This window comes from Periplaneta americana, chromosome 3 (assembly GCF_040183065.1).
Source record: "Periplaneta americana isolate PAMFEO1 chromosome 3, P.americana_PAMFEO1_priV1, whole genome shotgun sequence".
Taxonomy (NCBI): domain Eukaryota; kingdom Metazoa; phylum Arthropoda; class Insecta; order Blattodea; family Blattidae; genus Periplaneta; species Periplaneta americana.
In genome coordinates, this window is record NC_091119.1 from 131487054 (window position 1) to 131507456 (window position 20403).

Sequence of the window (20403 nt, forward strand, 5' to 3'; positions counted from 1 at the left end):
ACATAATTATCTATGTACCAATTAACCTAAAGTCAGCGAACTTTAAATCCTGTAAATACGAAGTGGAAAGAAACATGTTTATAACTAATTACAAAAAAATAATAATGAATAAACCTTGAAAAACAACAGAGTGAGAGTGTGCATCTACAAATTACAGATGGTTCTGACTTATAGCAGGAATTCCGAGTCTTCAACAGAATTGCAACACTAATGGTAGAATCACAAAATACGAATTTACAAAGAATCACCTTGAAAATCAGGTGAACTTTATTGATACATAATATAGCAGGGGAGATATTACAAGTTGGCTGGAACAACATTTCCGCTAGACCACAAACCATAAGCAAGACTATAAAAATGTAGTTTATAAAATATTTCATTTCTAGAAGAATTATTATTGTTAATCGCTTTGTCATCAAAATTGCCAAAGTCTGGAGCCATTTTATTTTCATTTATTGTCTTGTTTTATCACCAATACGCACTTAGTTTATTTATTTTTGATTGGGTTATATTACGACGCTGTATCAACATCTAGGTTATTTAGCGTCTGAATGAAATGAAGGTGATAATGCCGGTGAAATGAGTCAGGGATCCAGCACCGAAAGTTACTCAGCATTTGTTCGTATTGGGTTGAAGAAAAACCCCGGAAAAAACCTCAACCAGGTAACTTGCCCCGACCGGGATTCGAACCCCGGCCACCTGGTTTCGCGGCCAGACGCGCTGACCGTTACTCCACAGGTGGGGACACTTAGTTTATAATACTATAAACAATTAACTATTGTTATAACTATTGTTTTGAGAATTAATCGATTGATCTGATCGATCTGGATCAGATATCCTATTTTATTTGTATAATTACTTTATATTTGTTTCTAATAATAATAATAATAATAATAATAATAATAATAATAATAAGGTTCGCCTAATGCTGCTGAAAACCGTAATAGTTTTCGCTGCAAATTTAAGAATTATTGAATACATTTCTTAGTTTAAGAAATGATTGTAAAGTCAAGAAAGTGCTTGTTATAATTACATCAATTTCAGTAGTGTAGTATATGATAGATCAATTATTTCTAGCTACAACTCTGGAGGAAAATTTCCTGCTCTTCTTGACTTATGCACGGACAATCTATGCATCGCTACTCTCTTTTCGATGGGTTATTTCAGGGGAAAGGAAGTATCCCGAGCGCAGAGATATTTGCCCGTACGGGCTTAAATATTAACCACTGGTATACGAAGTACCAAATCCTATCATCATCTGTACATCAATTCTCTCATTTTCTACTAACATATTGTTCTATATATTTATGGTGCAATATGGGACAACGGGGACAACAATAGAGGAATAAATGAAATCCTCGAAAACGAAGGTATAGTCCGAGATGGCTAGGTCACATTGAAAGAAAGACTGATATGTATAAAGCCAGAATAGAAGAAGACGACGACCTGGAAGACCAAGAAATCGATGGATTGATGAAGTGGAAGATGATTTGAGAACCATGACTGTTCAGTTCCTCAAAAAAGGAATGAGAAGATGGAATATTCTTAAGTCTCACAAGCAAACCTTCTGATGAGGGCAGATAAAAAAGTTAATTTTTTTTCTTCCACCATGTTAATAATGTCAAAAGAAGTGCTTATACAAATTTTGGCCACTTGATCGCAATTACGAGGGCGTCCAGAAAGTGATTTTCCCAGGGGCCGTTTATAGAAACAAATACAATTTTATGAAAATATTTATTGAAACAGATACAGCAATTGTTGCGCTATTTGTCAACATACCCCCCACCGGAATTGAGACATTTGTCATACCATGGGATCAATTTTTGTGTCGTAGAAATCAGCCGCCTCAGATCGGAACCAGTCTGCACCTCTCTCTGTCGATCCCATGATATGAGAAATGTCTCTATTTCGATGAAAAATATGTTGGAAAATAGCTCAACAATTGCTGTGTCTGCTCCAATATATTTGTCCAATGAAATTTTGTTTTTTTTTTTCTTTCTGTTAAGAGCCCCTGGCGAACTTATTTTTTACGGCCCTCGTAATTGCTGTTGGGTGGCCAAAATTTGTATAAGCACTTCTTTTGATATCATTAACATGGTAGAAGAAAAAAAAATAACTTTTTTATCTGCCCCCATCAGAATGTTTGTTTGTCAAATGTGTTAGAGAAGGCCGTATGGCCTTAACTCTGCCAGGTTAAATAAACCATTATTATTATTATTATTATTATTATTATTATTATTATTATTATTATTATTATTATTATTATTAAGATACTGCGCATGGTCGGAGACCAGAGCACTGATACAGAAGATAGCAAATATCTGAGTTACTTAAATTCAGGCTATTTGGTTTTTCGCTAGCACCGTTTCGAAATTCACTTCAAAAACTGCAAAAAATATGGTAATATGACGTAAAAAAATATGGTTTATTTAACGACGCGCGCAACTGCAGAGGTTATATCAGCATCGCCGGTGTGCCGGAATTTTGTCCCGCAATAGTTCTTTTACATGCCAGTAAATCTACTGACATAAGCCTATCGCATTTAAACACACTTAAATGCCATCGACTTCGGCCGGGATCGAACCCGCAACCTCGAACATAGAAGGCCAGCGCTACACCAACTACGCTACCGAGGACGACATATGATGTAAATAATAAACAAATATATACATAAATCGCGGAGTTAAATCGGTATTTGAATCTTCATGACTAGAGCGACAGTCCGCATAGAATAGCTCAGACGCTAAGACTTCTGCGTATTGTGCAGAAGAGAGCAGGGTTGATTCTTAGTTTATACCAACGATTTTTTTATGAATAACGTTGAAATAGAGTTTTACAGAGTCCTGAGATTAAGTGTTAATGATCACAGACAATATAAAATTACAAATTATAATATTATAAACATTAATCTAATGTATGCATTTACACCATTTGTATATTAGATCTATGCATACATAATAATACAAGCTTTATATACATATATATTTAGTGTAAATGTATATATATTAAAAACTAACAATTACAATGAAATTTAAAAATGTAAAATGCTTTAGGCCTATCAATAAGCATTAAGAAATGGATTTTATATAACTACATTTAAATGTTAGTCTAACCGTATCAGATGGAGAGACAGACATTTATCCAGCTTTTCAGTCTCACCGCAGGCAGGTTCCCATTCAAAATACTGACAAAGAATATTATAGCCCGGGCCATTTAGGAATATGTTCCAAGAGGAGAAATATGCGCGTGAAAGTGCTGACTTCCTCTCATGGAGAAGGCTTTGAATAAAGTTTTTTTTTTTTTTTTTTTTTTTCTTCTATAGATCTTACATTAGCATTGAAGATTTAAGATGTACAATAAGTCACAATTTTGTAAGATTACAATTATTGTACAAATTTTTGTACTAAATAGTTGAGGAGGAGAGATATGACATAAAGGCTGTGTGACAGAGGAAAGACTGAGCTATCAGAAAGAGAGTTTGTTTCATGAGTCAATATTATACTATCTACTGACACGAAAGTTCATCTATCTTCCTCCTCTATACTCATTGATGATATGCCACGGCACATACGATCACAGGATAGGTCTTGTCTCCTCTATTATAGTATAGCTCACCTCAAAATTTAGTTACATGATGCTCGGTAGAGATATCCTGAGTAAATCTGTGATCGGGCAGGCTGCCATACAGCATCTTAAGATCCCGCTTTGAGGACGACATATCTACCGCGTGAAACAACAGTCACTTGCCAAAGGGGGGGAAAAAAACATTATTATTTGAAATGACAATTTTATTGTATGAGTATGATAAAAACAACAAGAATCACGACAAGGACAAAGACGAGGACGACGACAACGATCACAAGAGCTGCGGCAAGCACAGCAACAAAGATCACGATAAGGACCACAAAATGAACCACGATAATGAACAAGACCACGATAACGACCCTGACAAAGAAAATAAGGACCATGATAAGGACTACAATAAAGACAACAATCGTAGCGTTATGGACCATGACCATGACAAAGACAACAAGGATCAGCATAAGAGCCCTGAGAAAGACAACAAAGACACGATAAGGACTACGACAAGGTCAACGACAAGAACCACGATAGGCCTAAGTATCACGACCTGAATCACGGTCTTTGTCGTGGTCCTTGTCATGATCCGTGTCTTGGTACTTGTGATCCTTATCGTGATCCATGTCGTGGTGCTTATCGTAATCGTTGTCGTAGATCTTACAATGATCCTTGTTGTCTTTGCGATGGTCCTTATCGTAGTCACTCTTGTCTTTGTCATGTTTCTTATCGTGGTCCTTGTTGTCTTTGTTGTGGTCCTTATGATGATCCTTGTCAATGCAATGGCCCTTATTGTTTTTGTTATCTTTACAATGATCCTTATCGTGGTATTTTGTTGTCTTTGTTGTAGTCCTTATAGGGGTCTTCGCCCTTATCGTGAACTTTGTCCTTATCGTGGTCCTATTGTTGTGATCCTTGTTGTCTTTGACATGTCCCTTATCATGATCTTTGTTGTCTTTAACATGTCCCTTATCGTGATCTTTATTGTATTTATCATAGTCCTGGTTGATATTGCAATAGTCCTTATCGTCTTCCTTGCTGATTTTGTCTTGGTTTTTATTAGGTATTTGTTGTTTGTGTCATTGTTCTTATCGCGGTCTTGGTCCCTATCATGGTTCTTGTCGTGATTCTTATCGTGGTCCCTATCGTGATCATTCTTGTGATGCTTGTCGTGGTCTATGTTGGGATCTTTATTGTGGTCCATGTCTTTGTTATTATCTTGGTCCTATAGTGGTTCTCGTCAATCTCATAGTTCTTATCGCAATTCTGTTCCTTGTGATCTTTATCGTGGCCCAATGTCGTGGTCCCTTTCATGATCATTATCGTAGTATTGCATGAAAAAATACAGTTACTCTTTTAGATGATATTTTTAAAAAGTATAGAGTGTCATTAAAAATGTTCTCGGTAGCGTCATAATTTGCCAAAAATATTTTATTTTCATAAAAATATTCCTTCCTAAATACAAGTGTGACGTGTCTAATCTTTTTGCTCAAAATTCCCTCATTCAATTGCAATGCTTTGAAATTTCTTTCATCAAAGCTAACGCGTTGCAATACTGTAACAGTTTCTGCATTAATTTCTGGGTAAATAACACAATTATTTTTAGTCAAATATATAAATCTTGCAAATGTTGTAGAATTTAGTCACAACACTAGAAGTTACAGCAAAAGAATGACAACTAGGTTCCTTAATATGTTACAACACAGTGACAATTTCTTGATATATTTATGGCTAGATATGTTTCTTAGTTGATACATATTTATACACACATATATAGGCTACTGTACAGACCTATATAGGCCTACTCCAAAAATAGTACTTGAAGCAATTACTCAGACGGTAAATTTCACACATCACTACAGGTAAGAACAGTGGAACAAAGGAAGAAAGGGCTTCAGAATACCTGAATACAGGCTACCGGAGTAGTACTGGGGTAACAAGTGGGACTCGGAATCAGAAGTTACGCTCGATGGTGAGTTCGAATCCCACTAGGGTTTCTCCCTAGTTTTTCTCCAAATCACAGAAAAACGTCAGGTAATTACACAGCGAATTCTCGGGATTATCTAGTAAAATACTAATTTAGCTATCACTAATCCACGGACGCTAGATAATCTCTTGGTTGACAAACGTCGTTAAATAATCAATTAAAAAAGCCCTTTAAGAAACAGAAAATATCTAGGCCTATATTGAATATGTTACTATACCACCGTACTTACATCAACTATATTGTCATGTACTGTATGTATGTATGTATGTATGTATGTATTGACTTCATCATAAAGATTTTTACAAATCATGGCTTCGTCAATCTTATTTCTAGGTCTTAATCTAGTTTCTGATTATACTATAGGCATATTTATGAATTTGTAACATTGTTATTGCAGGACGTCTGCTGACACGATTTAAGAATTTCATCTAAGATAGTATAGTAATAATAATAATAATAATAATAATAATAATAATAATAATAATAATAATAATAATAATAGAAATGTTCTTAATAGCAATAACAACCTATTCATGCAAGGTCTAAAGACATAAGTTCCTCTACAATATATGGCATGTGATGTGGCAGCAACCTGTTGACTATGCTTTTATCCAACATTTCGCAATCGGAGTCGATAACGACTGACGAAATTATTGTACAGGGAAGAGGAGATCTTACATTAGATCAAGAAAAACCCAGGCCGAAGCAGTCGCTTGATTTTGTAATACGTAGCCTTTTGTTTACATCTCCTCTCGTTGGATGAGTTTAATGCCTCCGTGCGGAATCTTGGGCACTGCGATGTTGCCAGCGATGCAATTATTTAATTAACAATACACTTAATCTTAAAACTTAAAACGTATAATAGATTTTTATTTATTTTCATGTAATCTATCTCTCCTTTCAATACTCATGGTCATATCGCCTCCACTCTGTATAGGCCTATTATGAGGTTCCCCGAACATTTTTCATAATTCTCAGAGTAGACCTATATTATTTGTCTGTGTGAAACTTTGTGATATTATAATGCTGTGGTTACGACAATGTAATAGTAATTAAAATTGTACTATATAAGTAAATATTTTTGGAATCTGATGAATATAAACCCATTTTAAGGGCTACGTGTTTTTTCTTCGGTACCTAGTGAATATATCTATCTCTACAACTCCATAACTTAAACTTTTATAACTTATTGCACAGTACATTGCTTTAGAGATGATTAAAAATAACTTGCAATATTTCAATCATTCACAAAAATTTTATAGTATGCTCAAGAATAATCCGTACATTACAAATGGGCCTAAGTGAACAAAATATTGTTAAAAACATGAAAAGGAGAACATTTCTGGATGTAAACTCTTACTATCGTCATCATCATCATCATCATCATCATCATCACCACAACAACGAAGTATTTAAGATTAAAAAGTGACATCTGTTCCTATGAATATCAAGTACAATATTGTTTATTTACAACCATCAGGAATGGAGCGATGGTCTGGAAGAGTGGCTCTGGTGACTGGAGCAAGTTCGGGCATAGGTGCAGAATTAGCTACTCAGTTAGTAAAATCAGGATTACAAGTTGTTGGAATTGCTCGAAGAGTTGAAAATATTGAGGTGAGTGAGAGTTTATTATATTATTTTTCACAATAAGAACATTTTAACGAAAACATACAAAGTAAATTAACTTAAAGTTTAATTCAGGACACTTTTTTAAATTCACCATGTACTGGAATTTAAAACCTCCAGCGCTATGGAACTACATCAGGTTCCTGCATGAGGACAATAGGCCTATTGTAAGATTTAGGGCTATTCTTTTCTGGATCAGTCTTCTGAACGCAATCATTGTGAACGTATGGAATTCCATATTAATTTTTAAATCACGTAAATAAGAGTAAAATATTAATAGATTGAGTAGAACATGATCAGTAATAATTACGAAACTACTATAAAATAGTATAATTTATTTTTGTCGCTACTAAAAAATGGACAACTAAAATTGACTGAATAACTGTTACTATTGAAACTTTTGAATTTGATTGTAAACATTGCTTACAAATATACTAAACAGGTAATATCTGAACAAGAGACTTCTCATTAGAGATTGACAACGATCAAGAAAACGAGACTAACAGCGCCCGCAAAGCCAAAAACCAGCACGACAATGTTGTATTACGTCGCGTCCTTGACGTAAAGACAAAGACTGGTTGTGAGTCTTCCGAGACTCGATATTGATCATCTCCCGAAGTCCCGAAATCAGCAGTTGTTTATACTTGACTGAACTTTTATCTACTTTGGCAACAGTTATATATGTATATACAATCAAGTAGCCTATTTGAAACATCTCTACCTTTCAGTGTATAATAATCCGTTCCTCAGTCTTTATTTAATTACTAGGCCCTTATTAAAAGGCTAGGAATTTTCTTTTCATATGTTTAATCTCAAGTAAAAAAAAATATTAATGTCAAGGTTTATGTTTCTTAGAGATGCAAATTTATTTGAGAATTTTTTTTATTTATATAAACATAGGTAATATCATTTTATAATAGAACCAGAACATTTTCATAACTAAGATACTGTTTTGTTTTGTCTTTTTGTCTCATTTAAACATTATGTTATTTATTTCAATGATGTATGTTATTCAAAGTTACGAAATCTTTCCACGCCGACCAAATGCTATTTCGAGAATGACGAGCGAGACTCGAAGCGCACGAGAAAGACGAGCCGAGATTCGAAAGACAAATGCAGCGAACATAGCAAGCGAGAGCTGCAGTTAGTTTTGTTCACCTCTACTTCTCATCATTGCCCTTCTCTAACACAGTAAATAATCATTAGAGCTGTCGATCGACTAAAATTTTGATTGGTTAACTGGCTGCCTTTAACCGATTTTAAACAGTATTTGTAAGTTTGAACAACTAATATTTTATAATAATTCCACAAGCTATAGAGAAGAACACACGTTTTCACAAATATTTTATTAATGTAGCCTATATCGCAAATATTTATTACTAAAAAGCAATTGGCATTAATGATGTTACTTACTTACTTACTTACAAATGGCTTTTAAACAACCCGCTATCGGTCTCTGCCCTGAGCAACATTAATCCAGTCCCTACCATCGTATCTCACCTCCCTCGAATCCATTTTAATATTATCCTGCCCTGTACGTCAAACATCTGGATTTAATGTTCCTAATTATTGTGTAACAACCGGCGCGGGCAATAATTCTAGTCTTTAAATGGGTGCAACAATGACGTAGAATGTGATATAACTTCAGCAGTTCCGAGCGTCGTTAAATAAACCATAATTTAAATTTTTAATTACCATTACTCGGATTGTTAACCCTATTTCAATTGCAAATGTCCAGCTATCTTCTGGTGGTTAATTTGACAAAGGACAACAGTCCGCAAATATGCTTGGTTCCATTTAACAGTATTACTGTTTCTAGCTTTCTAAAGCAATAAGACAAGAAAATCAGTTTACACTAATTACCTGTCAATCATAGCTCAAGACATTACCGCACCAAATAATATACAGATTTTGTGCTACACGGACTTCACACGACTATATTATAGCTTCTTCACTACGCGATAATTTATAGATTAAATCGACAGTTCTAAATAATAATTTATGTTTTCGTGGTTCGTATAGTTCACCGATTGATTTATCATACCTGATTTATTGTAGAAATTAGCACAAAACCTTCAGAATGAACCTGGAAATTTGCACCCAGTCAAAGCTGATATTACGTGTGAAGAAGAGGTGAAGGCTGCCTTTGCTTGGGTACAGTCAAATCTTGGAGGTGTTGACATACTTGTAAACTGTGCAGGAGCTGATTCCATCAATACCCTTATTGGTAAGTTATGTCACCAATGACAGAAAAAAAAAGTCACGACTTGATGATATATTGTTTCAGAGAAAGAACAATTACAGAGAGTTGTTTCCGATCTCTGGAAACGAATTTTGAATGACGTCATATGCGTCAGGAGTCACAAGACAGCTGAACTGTGATGAGAAGTGACAGACCAGTAGTGAGTGATTTCATAATCAGAGTGCACGGTGTCTTACAGCAGCAATGGCCAAGAAAATCCAGCCTTTTTGGGAGGAGTACGTTACGACCCTTTCCAATGCCAAGTATAGTTTAGTGAAAATAAAATAAGCCTGCAAAAAACGTGGTTTTGTTATTTCCAAGAAAGGCATCTTCTGTGTACCGAATAAGACTGTGAAGCTCGGATGGGATTAATTTGTATCATTTCGGGGGGTTGCGGCTTGTGGCGGGGGTTGATTTGTTTGCTTTACCCCTCTGGAATTAATCCCACCCATGTAGTAATTAATTAATGAGAAACCACAATCGGCCTAATTGTAAAGATCAAAATCTTGTCTCCTTATCTTATATAGATCGTCTACTTATCCCCTATATACAACGTGTCCATAAATGATTAGCGGGTTATCAAAATTGTTTAATTCCTTTACTTGCAATATAATTGTAACAAACAAACCTTACTTGGAAATAAAGAGCAGCTCTACGAGCTTTCATACCGCACCTATAATGTTCAGTGTGAGCACCATTTGTCACGCGGCAGACATCCCGCTGATGCTCAGCATGTCTGGTGTGTTAGACTCAACAGCAGCAACAATCCTTCTTCTCATCTCTGGCAGGTCGGAGGTACACATGGTCCTTCATTTACCCCCATAGGAAGAAATCACTTGGTGTGAGATAGGATGACCGTGGACTACGTACGAAAGCTGCTCTCACATTCTCGACTCTTTCGTTGGGTACACGTACAGCTCATGCATTTTCTCAAGACACTCGCGATGTGCAGTAAGGGAACAACGTTTCTGTAGAGGGGGTAGGAGTAGAAGGGAAGATCGGGCGTGTGTCTACCGAGTTCAAGGCAAAAACTAACCCATTCCCCTATAATTCTTAAGTAGACTCATCCTATCTCGTGCACAGCTCTGTAGGAAGAGTGACAAAATGCATGAGATGTAGACGTCCTGAACTCTTCCCCTTACAGATGCATCAGTCGCTTCAAACTGTCTCTACATAGATAGATAGACGAATGTTGTTATCGGATGGAGGAAGAGCAATTCTAAATTGCCGCCAGAAAGCTCCCTATACAGAAACTAGAGAATCGCACTTCGCAAATTGCAACACAGAAAAGAACTTAAGCACAGGAGTCGCCATTTCATAAATCTAACGTTGTGACGTAATAACGATGAAAAACAATCGCTGCGCACATATGATACGAAACTTTCACAGCATTTATTTCATTGCATGTAGGAAACACACATCCAATTTCGTTTGTAAAGCCATACCAACCACTTGAAACCACGATAATTATTTAGAGATACGGTGTATAATTAGCGCTTAGAAAACACATCATATTAATGCACGACTGTTAATAGAAATATAATATGCAATTATCGGATATATTGAGGAATCTTACAATATTGCAGATGGTCCTCTGGAAAGCTGGAAACTTATATTTGATGTAAATGTACTGGCACGTAGTAACGTCACTAAAGAGGCACTTGCGTCGATGAAAGAAAAAGGAGTGGATGACGGCCTTATCATTCATATCAACGGGTAAGAGTGAGGTCTTAAAGACATGAAAGAAAAATGAGTGGGTGATGGTCAGGTCATTCATATTAACAGATAAGACTTATTGTTAGAATAATATTTTGAATAAGCTCCTAAATTTTTAAACTTTTAGCATTTTAGGGCACAGTATTCCAGACATCAATTTTCTTTCCATCTACATGTATTCTGCAGCAGAACATGCTGTAACTGTGCTCACTGAAGGACTTCGTAGAGAATTGTTGAAGATTAACTCCAAGATACGTATCTCGGTAAGTCATTTTTGTATTTTTATTTCCTATTCTGTATCATCTTGGGTTACATATGACTGTGTAACTGATAATGAATTAAATAACGTCATTAATTTAGAAAGCTTATAAAAACACACACACGCACGCACACACGCACGCACGCGCACACGCACACGCACACACACACACCCCACACACCCACATAGGTTATAGTGAACCTCTGCGGACCAGCATATTTCGTTCACTATACTCGAGGTTCCCTAAATCCGCAGTATCTCTTCCCTAACCTTAAATGACAGGAATAAATGAAATTGTGAACAAGAAAATAAAATACTACACAGTAATTATAATGTTTCATTTTTGTGGCACGGATTACATTGGATACTCTATACCACGCCTGCACAAGGTTTGTGCTCCCGAGCCGGCTCACAGCTCATGAGCGGAATGCAGATATTAGCTGCGCTCTGTATAAGGGTGGACTGGAAGAAGGGGTGATCTCGTAAAAATATACACAGAAGGAAGTACTATTACGAGTGCTTATGAAATGAATTCCCGTTCAGTGTTTGCAAAACTATCTTGGACTATTATTAATTAATAAAGAAATATTTATTTTACAGAAGTAATAGAAATTCTATAGCTACTTAAATGTACAATATCATTTTGTTATATTTTTATTTATCAGTACATCAAGACGAGGTTTTATGCTGTTGGTAGCTGAAAGGAACAGTAGCCTATTGATCGTAATGAAACATCAGTTACAGATGTTCGATGTCTGCCTTTATTAACGTTGATTATAGAAAACAGTTGCTCACAAATATAAATGTTGAGCCAAACATAGCAATCATTTTCACAGTCAGCCTGTGTAGTCGTGGATATTGTTGCTAATATTTAGTCTTGTAAAACTCAACCAGGCTATTAGTATTATTCAAACGATCTTTAGCCCTTAGGTCACATTGAAGGTCAATAAGTTCGAGCTGTATATCGTTAAATGTTATGTTTCGTCTTTTACATTCCTCCATACTGTACTATAGCAGTAGGTAAGCAACGTGAAACACTTACTGAGAATAGGCCTACACACTGCACTCCACTAGATAACTGAGTGGTCGTTTCCCTCTCCTCTACCTATAGCAAGTCTATGTCATTCTGACGTATCTTCCTCTCCGTTTCGGCGAGCGGTAAACACTCCTTCCCGCTCCCGCTCCGAAGGAGCGCGCGCGCTCGTTGAGCGCTGTTTGTGCAGGTCTACTCTATACCAGTGCTGCTCATCGGAGTGACTACTACCGCGGAGGAATCAGAGATTACGAATAAAGCTCTCCACCGGTGATCTCCGGTACTACCGTAGGTGTAACAGGGAACATACGGAGGGATGCGGTGGTTCGGAACGAAGCGACAGTTAGCTCAAGGACGACCGGCGCGTACGGACTGACAGTAGTTGTGAGTGGAATAAAATGGCACCAAATAGGATATCCAACGCATGGAAATTCTTTAATTTAGTTGAAGGTAATAAAGTCGCACACTGTAAACTTTGTGGGCGAATTTACTTTAAGGGTGGTGGAACTTCGAATTTGTTAGACCATTTGAAGCGACCGCACAATCATGAACTTGATGAAAACAATTACGCAAAACATTTGATACGATTTCTTTTTAAATTGTTTTAGTGCTATTGTTCCCAAAAGCTCACAGTCTAGGAAAAAGTCCTGAAATTTCTCTAAAACTTAACTTTCGAGGCAATGAAAAACATATTTACATATAAACCGATTAGAATAATAATTGACAAACCCTGTTTGCGATTAAACGAGAGTTTCTAGGAGAATTAAAGTATAAATGTTTACATTACCGACTGAAAAGCTTTACTTCTGCGTTAGTTTTGCAGTTAGATTGAATGTTATTAATTTGATCAATGACATAAAACTAATAGGCTTACGTCTTTCCACATATACTATGAATTTCAAAACTAGAAAAAAATCTGTCAGCTAACGTAGCACTTTAAGCAACACAAAAAAAAAGAGCCGAAGAAAGAGAGAGATTAACATAAAAGAGAGAATAAACAACAACAAATTACAACTTATTTTAAAAGATACGCGGACGCCAGCGGACTCGAATCACTACCTGATCCGATTAAAAAAGGAATGCTCAGCGGAAAGTGTATATCTGCGCCAAAGCACATATACAACCTGCCCGGCATCAATCGGAGGTAACCGGAGGTCTCCGATTGAAAGCGCGCAAACAACCGCTCCGGAGAAAACCTAATCATAAGCAGCACTACTCTATACTGTTACTCACAGTTGATTTACTTAAACTATGCTGTCGACCCACGTCCGCTTGCGAATGACCACGTTCAATGTCACTTTATAATATTAGCCTTATGTTTCAAAGAAAACACTTTACGCTTCGACATTTTTATACAGTAGGTCTACATTCACTGTTCGAACACTAGAAACTGACTGATAAGATAGAAATGACAAACGCTGTTACGGTGTGCCTGCGTACTCAGCCTTGGAATTACCCAGGTCACTTAATGAAAACTGGGAGGGGGTTGATAGATTTTGAAAGCAATCGGAATCTTACCTTCATTTATGCTCTGGGCATAATGTCCGTCCCCTTTTAATAAAAGAAGGCAATTTCATTTTCCGTTGTTTCGATGCTATCCGTCATAATGGAAATGTTTCTGAGAACAAAAGGCAACCCTTTGATGGTAGAGGATTAAAAATAACAATACAGTAATGTGCCTGAGAACAGAATGACAACCCTTCGACAGTGGAGTGAGGCAAGGTCGTCACGCGTTGCCTAGATTTACAGTACAGCTCATTGTCTAGGAATCACTAATCCTATCTTTGTCCTTTGACTAAAGGAGTATACTTCGCCCGAAAACATGACGACCTTCCCTCATCCCCTTCACCAGTTAACTGCAGGCACGCGCAGGGGGTAAACCCTTAGCCGAGTTGCCAATTCTTGAAGTCATTGTGATTTGCGAACGTTTTTCAAACTGTGTTCCGTGAAACCGCGATTTTCAGCGAGACTATATTATCTTTGTAAATATACCTTAATTTATAATTACTGAAACAAAATTGGTATAAAAATGAACAAACTTATTTTAAAAACACTTTATATTTATATTTTCACTAACATGTTTTGCCTATATAAACAAAGAAATGCAGAATTATATAATAAGTGTTAAATTCTCATGTTATTGAAGTTCCAGAATTTTATACTTAATTAAGGATGTTGCGCTGGTCAAATTTTCGGAAACTGTGATCATTGAATAGCAATTTTTAGTACTAGAGAGTAAAATTAGATTTTATCCGCTTCGTCGTGGGTGATAATTTCCACGAGCGCATAAAATCTGTTTACTCTAGTGTGCTATACAATATTTTATTCATTACTGGAATGTAAATTTAATTGTAAATTGTAGGTCTTTTCTTTGTAATGTGTTGATGGCGAAGAAGTTCATATATATTCATTTTAATTAATGCTAATATGTTGATTGTCATGTAGAGATTGATTTAAAAACATTTAATTCACTGCTGTAAGTTAGAAAACTTTTAAGCACTGCTGTGAATAATGCCATTATTTAGGTTGCTAAGGATGGTGAAATAAAGACCAGTTTAGATACCAGTCATGGATAAATGTATTCCTTTTACATCATTTTTTCATAACACGAAAATCATATTAAAGCACAAAAGAATATATTATTTTGTTTCTCTGCCAGTTTAGTCGCTGATTCGATGCAAATTTTCTGTAGGCCTAAGGAACGTTATAAGATACGAAATATGATTGAATTAATTAAGGGGGCATGTACAGTTCTTATACCTTAAAATTCTGTTATGTAAAATATAGGCCTAATATAAAATTTAAATTTCTACACCAACTACTGAAATTCATTCAGGTAAAACAACCTGTATTATGTAGTTTTTTTAGTTATTTAATGACACTGTATCAATTACTAGGTTATTTAGTGTCGATGGGATTGGTGATAGCAAAATGGTATTTGGGGAGATGAGGCCGAGGATTCGCTATAGAATATCTGACATTCGCCTTACTGTTGAGGAAAACCTTGGAAAGAAACCCAATCAGATAAATCAGCCAAAGCGGGAACTGAACCCACGCCCGAGTGCAACTTCAGATCGGCAGTCAACTCAGCCAACTGAGCTACGCCAGTGGCTCTGTATTAGTTAACCCTTTTCCTGGTAATTCCGAAAGTGCTGGATAGAATCGAATGAAATATTTTCTGCATCCTTAAACATAATGCACATAGCAGGCCAGAATATTTCCGCAAGTTTATTTGCTGTTGGCGATATCTCTTTCGCATACTGTTCACATACTGTTCGACGAAGTAAATCACGCATAAAATCGTCTATCTTACCGAATTCTGTTTTAGTTTATTTTCTCTTTAGTTGATGAACCGTAATTCTTAATTTCTATGCTCCATATATATATATTAGCAACTCCTCCGGTTGCGTCCGATGTTAAGTGGTTAAGATTTGTACTTATCAAACTGCCTAAACTTTGGATTACTCCATGGATAGAATTTCTAACGTTAAACACAATTTTAACACTTTGTTTTCTTAGCTACGCTCCTCTGCAAATAAGATATTCTGTTTTCTTCGACGGTGTTATTTGTTCTTGTCGTGGTGGTCCTGGATCTTCAGGTGAATCAGGAGGCCTGACTGCGGATCATCTGCTCCAACACTTAATAATCATGGCCGGAATAAATTAGATATATTGAAGCGCACAACGGCATAAAACAACACGTCGACAAATGTCTAAAAAGACACTGAGAACGGGTGAAACCCAACAGGCAGAGACAATGCCTGTTATATTTGGCAATGCTGGGATGTATTGTATTTCTGCCACGCGGCTAGGGGTTGAGTTGAGGATGGGGGTTTATGAGGGATTACCAATTCCAAGAAGAGAGGCCGTCATGTTTTCGAGGCAAGTAATATATAATATATAAGAAACTTAAAATGTTGTTCTCAATACATTCTTTAAATTTTTATACAAGGTCTGACTTCAAATAAGAATTTGTCAGGATAAAACTATTTTAACTTCAATTTTTAAGGTTCACTATAACAGAAGCGAGGGTTCACTACAACGGAAATATTAATGTACTTTTTAATGTATGCGGGTCGGGACCAACGATTTAGGTTCACTATAGCCGAATGTTCACTACAATCGAGTTCATTATATCCAGAGCTGACTGTGTGTGTGTGTCTATATATATATATATATATATATATATATATATATATATATATATATAATTCTAAAGACAGTGATGCAATTTAAATATTACCTCTTTCTGACAAATTTTTGTGGTCTTCACTTTTGATCTATACGAGTATACGCGAGTCCAATTATTTGGTTAACGCTGCGTCTCTGTGTCCAACCGTACACACGTAGCGTCATAATGACGCATTATTCTACGTCGATTTCACTGTCCATACGGCCCAATGCAGACTAGCGTCATAAAGACGCGCGTCCAGTGTGTACTGAACAGTCAACAATGAAGTGCCAGAACGCAGCAGCCAGCGGTGAGGCCGCGTTCTGGCAGAACACGCAACTAGATAATTACCACTTTGTCCCCGCCGTCTGTCTTTACCTGACGCTGCATCCTGGGAACCACGTGTGTATTGGTCACTTAGAACTATGTACTTCTAAACCGCGCATCAAAGACGCAGCGTCCTTTTAACGCCAGTCTGCATCGGGCCCAAAGAGTTTGTAATATATAACTAGAGACACCAACGGCGCTAGTTTCGCGTACAAAATTGAACCGCTGTTCGGCCGCCATTAAAGGGAGTTGATGCTTCGCCGGGAGTGCAAGCAGTTCATGTTTATTGAGGAGTACGAATAAATATAAGTACACTTGAAGGGAAATAATAAGAAAATGGTGAAATACTGCGTTGCAAATAATTGTTCGAACATAGCTGCTATTGTAAGATGCTCAGGAAGCATACGTGTCTTAATATTTGAAAGAATGTTCCAAATGCAGTTCCTCCTTTGAATGTGTTTACAGATTGTCGGAATATTTCTTGGATAAAGTTTTTCCAGAAACACATTAATCAGGTTTATAAGGTTGATTTCAACAATGTATGTAAGGGTTAGGTGCCATCACATTACAGTGGATTATAATAGCAGAGTGCATAAGAAAATCCTCAGACTATATCTGTCTAAAACTGTTTTATTTCACAATAAATGAATTAATCATGTAATTTCCGTTTTGTAAAGTATGTACTTCTAGTTTTTGGTTGTATTATATGCAAAGAAATTAGTGAAAATATAGCTGATGGCCTACTTAGGCCTATTATTACCATTACTAATAGGTATATTATTACCACTACTACTAACTAGGTCTCACTACTACTAGGCCTACTAATTCCACCAAAACTAGGCCTACTATTACCACTACTACTAGGCCTACTATTACTACAAAAACTACTACTACTACTACTACTACTACTACTACTACTACTACTACTACTACTACTACTACTACTACTACTACCACTACTTCTACTATTACTACTACTACGCCTACTATTACCACTACTAAGTTACTAGGCATATTATTACCACTACTACTAGGTCTATTATTAGCACTATTACTAGGCCTATTATTACCACTATTACTAGGCCTATTATTACCAATACTACTAGGCCTACTATTACCACCACTACTACTACTACGCCTAGTAATATTACCAAAACTAGGCCTCCTATTACCATTACTACTAGGCCTATTATTACCACTACTACTCTATAGGCCTACTATTACCACTACTACTAGGCCTACTATTACCACTACTACTAGGCCTACTATTACCGCTACTAATTGTATTAAAAAGTCTGTACTGACCTCAAACCTGGTGGTCATTAACTACACAATGAATAGATTGTTTTATGATAAAATTTATTCTCATTATATTTTAAATCAGTTTCCAGAATTTTTATGATCTCATATTTCACCACTAAATATTTTCAAAGCACCAATATATTACCAATATATAGTACCTTCCTCTTTCTTTGCATGAAAGGACTAAAATATAGATAATTTTAAATATTACAGTAAATATCCATTGTCCACACCTGTGGAGTAACGGTTAGCACGACTAGCCGCGAAACCAGGTGGCCCGGGTTCGATTCCTGATTGGGGCAAGTTACCTGGTTGAGGTTTTTTCCGGGGTTTTCCCTCAACCCAATATGAGCAATGACTCATTTCACCGGCATTATCACCTTCATCTCATTCAGACGCTAAATAACCTAAGATGTTGATAAAGCGTCGTAAAATAACCTACTAAAAATAAAAATAAATATCCATTAGTGTCCTTAAAACAATACTAGTAATACTGAAAATTAATGTTGACATTGCCATTATTCAATATTTCACATACTTATCCCGAGTATATATGGGTGATTTAATTTATTTTTTAGACTATCGCCAAAGATGAATCATTATACTACTTTAATAAATATAGATGTAAAACAGTGTCTATCACCAGGCTACATCAATGTATTATGGTACTCTTTTCGAATTTCGCGCAGCAAACACTCCCTTTAATGGCGGATACTAGCCGATTCAATTTATGACATTTTTCTTGCCTGCCACTCATGGGTATGTGTTTCTAGTAAGTATTACAAACTCTTTGGGCCTAACTCGTACGCTATGAGCTATGAACACTCCACCTCCTTGACTTGAAGGGAAAGGACTTGCCAGCTGTCCGTCCCTTAATATGACATTCACATTAGTTCATTCGTAGTGGTGGTGGCCTCGTGAATTATTGTAATTTTCAATGGCTTATCCAAAGACGTCCAGATATTTATTTCACGAATAATGGGAATTGCAAAATTTTTGTGTCAAAGAGAACGACCAAGTAATAGTAATATGCTTTACAAGAGCTTTCATGTTCGAGGAAAAGTTTAAAAAAGCGAAACGTAGTTGAGCTTTTTTAATTTTCGAGAATTGAAAGAAAACATACCGCTCGTGTATCGTACACTATTTTGTGCGAAGATCATTTATTACATACCTGAAAGAGGAATTTTTAATTACTTGCAATGAAATCTCCATCTTGGTTTCTGTTCAATGACGGCAAATTTGCAAAACAAAAATATCTATCTTCAACATTGTTGCTTTAAAATGTTTTATGCTCGACCGTGCCGAAATGTAGTAATTATACACCTGGTAGCAGACCTTTAATGCATGTCATTAAAGTACACCTACTCATTAAAGGTCAGATCTTTCAGCCAATGACGACTCAGGTTACAACTGTTCAGCCAATGACAGGTCAGCTTTCTACCGTTTTAAAACCGCAAGTATCGATTATTCTCGGATATGCAATCGAAAGAGAATTAGCGAAAAGTCACGGAGGCTGGAAATCCAATACTGTCGCAGAAGGTTATGTTCTGTTACTATAATAATTAGCGTTAATTGTAAATAATATTCAAATAAATTCAATTTGTCATCTCGTTTCTCAATGTCTAATTTAATTTCAATGTTATCTCTGTAGGTTCTTATGGCCTAGCAAGGAAAATGTGGACATCTGTTCCTCGGAAAAAATCAATACTTTCGCGTCTGCGCACATCTCACAACATACGGGACATTGCTAAAAAATTAATAATATCAAGTTAGAAATATGGTCGAGCATAAAAAGTCGTATGAAACTCGCCTATAATGGTAATTAAGAAGCTCGTATGAAAATTATGAAACTCGCTTGCGCTCGTTTCCTAAATATCCATACTCACTTCTTAATCACCTTCATTATAGGCTCGTTGCATAATGTACTATTCTGTGTTTACTATAGTCCAGCAGGCTGTGATATAAGTCTGTCTCCCCCCCCAGTCTATGATGAGTGAGTCTGGAATCTTGTTGATTTTTTCACGGCTTTCTTAATGTTACTTGCATCACGAATGCAGTAACTTTAGTGGAGTTGTAGAGTTTACTTAATTTTTGCAAATATTTAAAAACAATAATTAACAGTGCAATTTAGGTGAAATTGCAGTGGTAAGTTTCCAATTTATAA

General features: G+C 36.2%; 1 protein-coding gene across 4 annotated transcripts in view; it reads left to right on the top strand.

Annotated features, from left to right (window-relative positions):
* Positions 1-5370: 5370 nt before the first annotated feature.
* The window catches only part of LOC138696531 (dehydrogenase/reductase SDR family member 11-like), a 32244-nt gene continuing 17211 nt past the window's right edge, over positions 5371-20403 (top strand). For 2 of the 4 annotated variants that reach the window (XM_069821622.1, XM_069821620.1), the window contains exons 1-5: positions 5371-5438; positions 7044-7177; positions 9248-9416; positions 11018-11147; positions 11275-11410. In XM_069821622.1, the coding sequence (XP_069677723.1) occupies positions 7046-7177; positions 9248-9416; positions 11018-11147; positions 11275-11410 (567 nt within the window). In that variant the 5' untranslated portion in view covers positions 5371-5438; positions 7044-7045. Of the gene's footprint in view, positions 5549-7043; positions 7178-9247; positions 9417-11017; positions 11148-11274; positions 11411-20403 lie in introns of all 4 variants that reach the window. The other 2 variants (XM_069821621.1, XM_069821623.1) reach the window with 2 other exon arrangements.